General features: G+C 41.3%; 1 protein-coding gene across 1 annotated transcript; it reads right to left on the reverse strand.

Moving 5' to 3' along the window:
• Positions 1-2197: 2197 nt before the first annotated feature.
• Positions 2198-5056, reverse strand: neurod4 (neuronal differentiation 4). Its single transcript, XM_086278438.1, has 2 exons — positions 4907-5056; positions 2198-3993 (listed from the first exon to the last, which is right to left on the reverse strand). The coding sequence occupies exon 2, from the start codon at positions 3985-3987 to the stop codon at positions 2929-2931; it is 1059 nt and encodes a 352-aa protein (XP_086134564.1). The 5' UTR covers positions 3988-3993; positions 4907-5056; the 3' UTR covers positions 2198-2928.
• Between the last annotated feature and the right edge of the window lie 1655 nt (positions 5057-6711).

Raw genomic sequence — 6711 nt, forward strand, 5'->3', positions numbered from 1 at the left:
ACTGTAAAGTTATGAACCTTTCTACTATTTTTAAGTATTTTATTACAATAATTATTGGGGGGGTTTTTTCATTTTAAAATAATTTGGGTTTTTTGCACAAATTAGCAAGAAAAATTTACATTTTAAAAGCTTATGGCACGTATATATTTCTGAAATTGCTGCATGAAAATCTCCGCCATGCTCCTCGCGCAAGACTGTCCTGTGTTTTCTAATCTTGTATCCAAAGTCAATTTATAGGGATTATGTCCATATCCACCCACTCATGTATTATTTGGACTATGGAGGATAAGTCGTAACAGCCCCCCCAACACCACCACCACCACCAAAAAAAAAATAACCACTACATTCTCTCTCTCACACGCACACACTGTTTTTGCTGTAGCCGAATAGCAAGGACACAAAGAGCATGCATCAGCTACTCTACGAGTACTTTCTCACACTGTCTGCCTGTGTGTAGAGCTATGTGTCATTCCTTCATCACGGCTGACACACAGCAGCAGAGGGGACAAACTTGCAATTGAGGATCAAGGACCTCGGTCACCTCTGCTGCCCTCTGCTCCTCTCTCCACTTCTCCACTCTTCCACAACACACTTACTTCCCTTTGCCTCTCCCATTTCTCTCTTTTATGCTCTCACTCTCTGCTCTTTCTCTCTTTCTCCCCAAATTGGCCCAGCTGTCCATCAGCCCCCCACCGTTCCCCCAGCTGTCTGACCTCCCCAAACGAGGAGCCCAACAACAATACAGGTCACAGGTCAAGAGAAAGAACAGGCTGCGTTCACAATAGACCAGTGGCGCCCACTAAAACAATCATTCCCTTTTCTTTTCCAGCCCTTCTCCACTGTTGCCAGGACTGGAAATGACAAATCTCTGGAGGGGTAGCTGAAGGAAACGAAGGGGGAGTCCTCTTAGAGAACAGCATCCAAAAGCACCTTCCCCCTTTTTTTTTTTTTTTAACAATTGGCCAAAAGACCACAAGGATAAATACACTCATGCACTTCATCTTTGCACTCTGCCGCCCTGTTCTTTGTTTATTTCAAGAGTCATCATGTCCCTCAGCACAATCATGAAAGTCAAAACTGATACTCCGGTCATTAGTTGAGTGATATAAATGTTTTAGGAACTTTGCCAGCTTTACATTATCTCTGGATTGATGTATCCTTATTTCTGCTTTGCTGAACTTTTTACCCATTTATGGCATTAGTATGTAGAGACTGCATTATTTTAATATTCATAAAAGCTAATCTTCTTAGCTACTATATAGCATCCTTCTTACACATGTGCTGTGTCTCAAAGAAAAGCCAGGCTAGTTTACCATTCAGTAAAACTGGATGAATTATTGGAAAATGAGTTCTTGCCCTTCAGTGTTTTGGCATGAGCTACATGGGAAAATGGGACACATGGGAGAGAAAGCCAACGATAGAGGCTCAGAGCTGTGACAGGTTCACCTGTTCCCCGGAGCAGTTTTCCCATGGCCCACAACAGCCTCCCGCCTGACCTGATAGAAACCCCGGAGCAAGCCTTTGAATGACATCATGCACAGACTCTTTCTCTCTCACACACACATGCACACACTCATATCATGCAACAGATCTCTATTTCCCAGCCACAAAGTACTCCTTCATCCAGTCTTGCTGATTTCCCCCTTTTTTTTTAGTTGGCACACTCTTCTATTGTAAAATGATTTAGAGCCACAGAAATCTAAATATACTAATTAGCTATCTGTGTTGTTTGTGTAATATTTATTTTGCATGTAAAAATGCATTTATGAGTACAGAAAAATGCCCAATACTGCACCTGCTGGTAATCATGACCAGATTACAGGGATATTCTGAAAATGATGCATCTAAAACGATGCACAAAGCTAGTGAGAGCGATGTAACAGCTGTCGCTGACTCACATTTATTTATTTTTTAAAACCAGAACTTGTAATTTAACTGAAATTGTAATCGAGTTGATGAAAATAATTTGTCCTCTGATGTGAGGGCTTAGCAAAAAGAGTCATCTCTGTATTATCTACTGTGCTTTATATATAAGTGTAATACTAAAACGCAAAAAGAAATCTAAATGAATGAAAACATCACTGTACCAAGCTTGTGTTTACAGCCAGTTAGTGCATGCGTTTGTCTTTCTGTTAAACTAAAATGTAAGAAATGGATGAGAGCATAACATCACAAAAAGACATGGCACACGTGTTACTATGGAAATAGCATATAATATAAGAATATTTATTTAATTAAGTGCGAAACAGCAAAATATTAACAGTACAGTATGACAAAAATTGTGACACCAAATGAACAAGTACCTGAAAGACTTAAAATAAATAAATTAAATACAGTACAGCTACCAGTGGCTGGCATCAACCCAAGACAGTGAAACAGAAACTGTGCTGAGAAAAATATAAAACAGACAAGACATTATCAAAATAAATATTAAATACAGGTATAAATAAATGCATTGCTTTTCTTAAATTCAGAAGGAAACTGGCTGTAGGCCTCAGTGCACAATGGGGGACTTTTTGATCAATTTCTTTTTATACGTAGACGTGTAAATAATAAAGTATTTGTTCAAACATAAGCATCTGAATAATGCTTCAGCAAGGACATCTGATTTGGTAAACTAATTTTTACTTCAACTCTTTAAAAACTGACGGAGCAATGTGTTCAAAAGAAGATTAACATATAAACAAAAGTGAAATAAATACAATAATAAATGTTATGGGTGCATGTTTCAGGTAGATTGAGTTGAGGTGATGAGTCTTCTCTCTGAGCATTCAGTGCTCTCCCAGAGTACTAGACAACATAAAAGCAAACATTTTTCTCTATACACTCAGTACCACAGTCATCCTTTTTTTACAGCAGTTTATACAGGAGCAGTGCTTCTACTCTGGCTATTCATAACAGTCACTCATTCACTGGTACTATCACATTTCAGATGGTACCCATGTGAGAGGTGATGAGGTGAGGGGGAGCAAAGGAGTCAAAGGCCACATCCAGGGGCAACTCGTAGCGAGAAGCCTGTAAGAGTGGGTGGGCCTGAGGCCCCCCTGGTAGGCTGCCTGTCGTGGACGTGGGGTAATGGTGGGATGAGAGGTAGTGAGCATGGTGGGGTGTGTAGTTCCTCTCTGACTCATGCGGAGATGGCTCCTGCTTCAGGGCAAAGTTGCCACTGATGCTGAGTGGGGGAGTGAGGGGCCCATCGTATGGAGGAGTGCTGCTGCTGCACTCGTTAGGGGAGGGGTTGTCATATACAGGCCCCTTGAATCCTTTCATTTGGAGGAGGTGCGATGCCTCGAGGGAGCCGTAGGGTGGGCTGGGAAGGCCTGGGGATGGGTAGCTGAGGGGATGGCCAGCCACCATACTACCCATTTCTGGACCTCCACACTTGTCTTCCAGCTTATTAAGAATCATCGGACTGGGTCCCAGCTGCAGGCAGCCAGCCACAAGGTTGCTGGTAGGCTGGGACAAACCTTTACACAGCATTTCCACAAATCCATGACTCTCTGGAGACTGGCCACTTTCCAGCACCTCCGACAGAGCCCAGATGTAATTGCGGGCCAGCCGCAGAGTCTCAATCTTCGACAGCTTTTGTGTCTTAGAGTAGCAAGGCATCACTCTGCGCAGAGTATCCAGAGCATCATTTAGCCCATGCATACGAGAACGTTCTCTAGCATTGGCCTTTATTCGCCGTGCACGAAACCTCTCCTGTCTAGCTTTGGTCATCTTCTTCTTTTTAGGGCCTCTCCTTTTGGGAGCATTTTCTCCATTTGGTCCATCCTCTTCATCCTCTTCCTCTTCCTCCTCTTCTTCCATATCCTCACTACCCAGTTCTGTGCAGGAGCGGAGGCGACCCCCTACAGTCAGGCCATGGCGCCCCGTCAATTCTGGGCTTTCATCTCCATCCTGTGAGCTGCCGTCATCATCGAGCCAGCTGAGGGAGCTCACCAGCTCACTCACATCCCCACTTTTCCCAAATGATTTGGTCATCATTTTGATCTAAAGAAAAAGAGCCCACACAACAAATTCAATACTTTGGGATTCAGTGTCTGTGAATGTAAATCCTTGAGGCTATTTCCCCATAACGTGATAAAATTGTATTATTATTTATAACTGATGGGTACCAGAAGAAGCACACACTGACTGAGAGTGCTCTCATTTCAGCAGGGCAGTATGGACAGATCACTTATATGAAGTGCAAGCACCTCTGTCGCATAACAGTTCTGAAATAAATCCAGTAATTATTTCAAATCAATCTCACTGTGAAATTTGGATATTAATGAATAAATGGCTGTTTTCAGAATGAGATGGATGAGTGGTTCCCTGCTGTTATTCTCCAGTCTTTCAGAGACGCTGTCAATCTGGGACACCACGGGATTTACTCAGTATATAAAGCTCAAAGATTAAACAGGCAACATACAAATCAACAAACATGTAACCCCCCAACACACACACACACACACATTTCTCTGTTAGAATACCTTCATTATTATTATTATTATTATTATTATTATTATTATTATTATACTTTTTGCAGAGCAATCTATATCGCCCCAAAATCACATTTTAAATGTTATTTTGTACTTTAATGTTAAGTGAAACGAAGAATATTTGTTATTGTTGTGCAAAAAAGTCCTACTTTGTGATTTTTAAAGTAATTTAAAGTAACTTGTAGAGCGAACTTTGGGCTCGTAATTCTGTCTTTACTGTACATCCCACTGAACATAAAAAAGATAGAACTGTAAATAATAGGATGATGCTTGGGTGATTTGAAAGGTTTTCACAGCTGTAAATAAGCTTAAGAGTTTTTTTCTGCAAAAATTTCATGTGTTAAATTTATTAGCTCTAATGTGAGCCATATGGGTTTTTTTCTATTTCTTTCACAAGACTTGGACATAAAATGTCAACTCACCTGTTTGGGATCCGTTTTCGCTTCGTTCACAACAGATTTTTAAATGTTAAACAGACTAATAAAAGAGTGATAAGTCCACAACTGCTGTGTTTCTTTCTTCGCGCACCGGCCAGTGTCCCTTAATCTTCTGCTCCCTCAGATGGCCATGAGTACGCTTGGAACTTTCATCTCCAAATGACACGATCGGGCTGATATTCTTTTTGCCTTTAACCGGCAAGTCCCTCCCTCTGCCGCCCCACCCACCGTCAACTTATCCAAACGCGCGTGGCGTGCTCGTGACCAGAAGTTTTGGCAAATGTGCAGCGAGCGAGAGAGTGAGACAGGGTACATGCATAACATTTTTTTAATCATGAAGTCCGTGAACTACGAAAGGATGGGTGTATAGGACGTCAGAAATGCACAGCGGCCAACAAAGAGGAACTTGAAAACACTTGGTAGCAGTTTAAGGAGCACATGCAGTGTTATTTAGCATCTTACAGCCTTTCATAAGACTCTTTCCCCAAATGTGACTTTGCTTATACCACTATCTAAAAATATATTTATGTCTAAAACAAAACTAATCATTTTCCAATCTTCTGCTAATCCCGCCTTATCCTACTTTTTTTTCTAATTTTAAGTTGTGTTGCAAAATTATTGCCGCTATAGGTCTACAAGTACCACGATTGCGCGCAAATTGAAATATATGTTAAAGCTATTTTTTAATAAAAGAAGAAAGAATAACTCAAACTCAATAATAAACTCAATAATTTCCCATCACAGATTTCAGTATTACGCAGGAGTTTGCTGTTAGATTTCCAATCACATCTGACTTGAATGAAGATCTCTTGTTGTTGCCCTCAAATCTGAAAACACAGAAATCGTAAAATCCACTGGACTGTTTGCTGCTGCGCGAGTGTGTTAACCATCGTAATCGATTGTCTATCTCTTCATTAGTCGGTTGGATTATACATTTTCCACTTCATTAAACGCAGTGTGGGCTTGATCTTCAATGAGTTAAGAGACGCTCTTCCTTATGTGCGTATTTAAGTGATTTTGACAGCGTGGTGTGCGGAGAGCAGGTGTGTGCGCTGTTCAACCACTCATTCAATTGTTTCCTTCAATTTTTAGCGTCATATTTGGCCCCAAGGAGTTGGCAATCTGATTACTGAGTCGATTGGTCCTGCGATCGAGACACATTTAGATCAGCTATGCTTATGAGAATCCATTTGGAAATGTAATCAGCTACACCGTCTAGTTACTGGATTATCAATGATACATTTGGCTTATGACTAATTGCTTTTATGCTTTGCTTTCTATGTCGTTTTTTGTTTGTTTGTTTGTTTGTCTTTTGTTTAAACTTTAAACACGTACAACCTAACTTTTCAGTAGACTCTTTGAATCAAACGCGTAGTCCACGTGACGTGAGTTTACGTCTTTTATTAGGCTTCACAAATCTTATGTAAATATTGGTCATTTTGCACACTTTTAACTACAAATGCCAAAGCACGAGATACGCCCGCCAGTCGTCGTGCGTGGCGAGCCGCAGCTCAGTGGGGGTCTATTGTTACAACCGGCCACTGACAGACGGGGTCTCGCGAGTCGCACGTGCCCCCGCATTGATCCCAATTGTGCGCGCGATTGCGCACAGCTGTGCTCGTGACTGAACCTTTTCGACTATCCGGTGAAGTTTCCTTGTTTTTAAGAGCAGTATTTCCGGGGGGAAAGATATAATCACGCGATTAATTGACGAGAAGCGCTTGAAAACAGGCACTTATCAAACGATTTATTAGACACAAGCTAACAGATGGCTGAATATGGGAGCAACT

Source organism: Aulonocara sp. 'chitande type north' Nkhata Bay, linkage group LG20, assembly GCF_057382095.1.
Source record: "Aulonocara sp. 'chitande type north' Nkhata Bay isolate Kocher_YH1m ecotype deep benthic linkage group LG20, A_spYH_male_GT1.1, whole genome shotgun sequence".
NCBI classification, from domain to species: Eukaryota; Metazoa; Chordata; class Actinopteri; order Cichliformes; family Cichlidae; genus Aulonocara; species Aulonocara sp. 'chitande type north' Nkhata Bay.

Coding starts and splice junctions, on each gene's coding strand:
- neurod4 (XM_086278438.1), bottom strand. CDS start 3,987: ATGATGACCAAATCATTTGGGAAAAGTGGGGATGTGAGTGAGCTGGTG.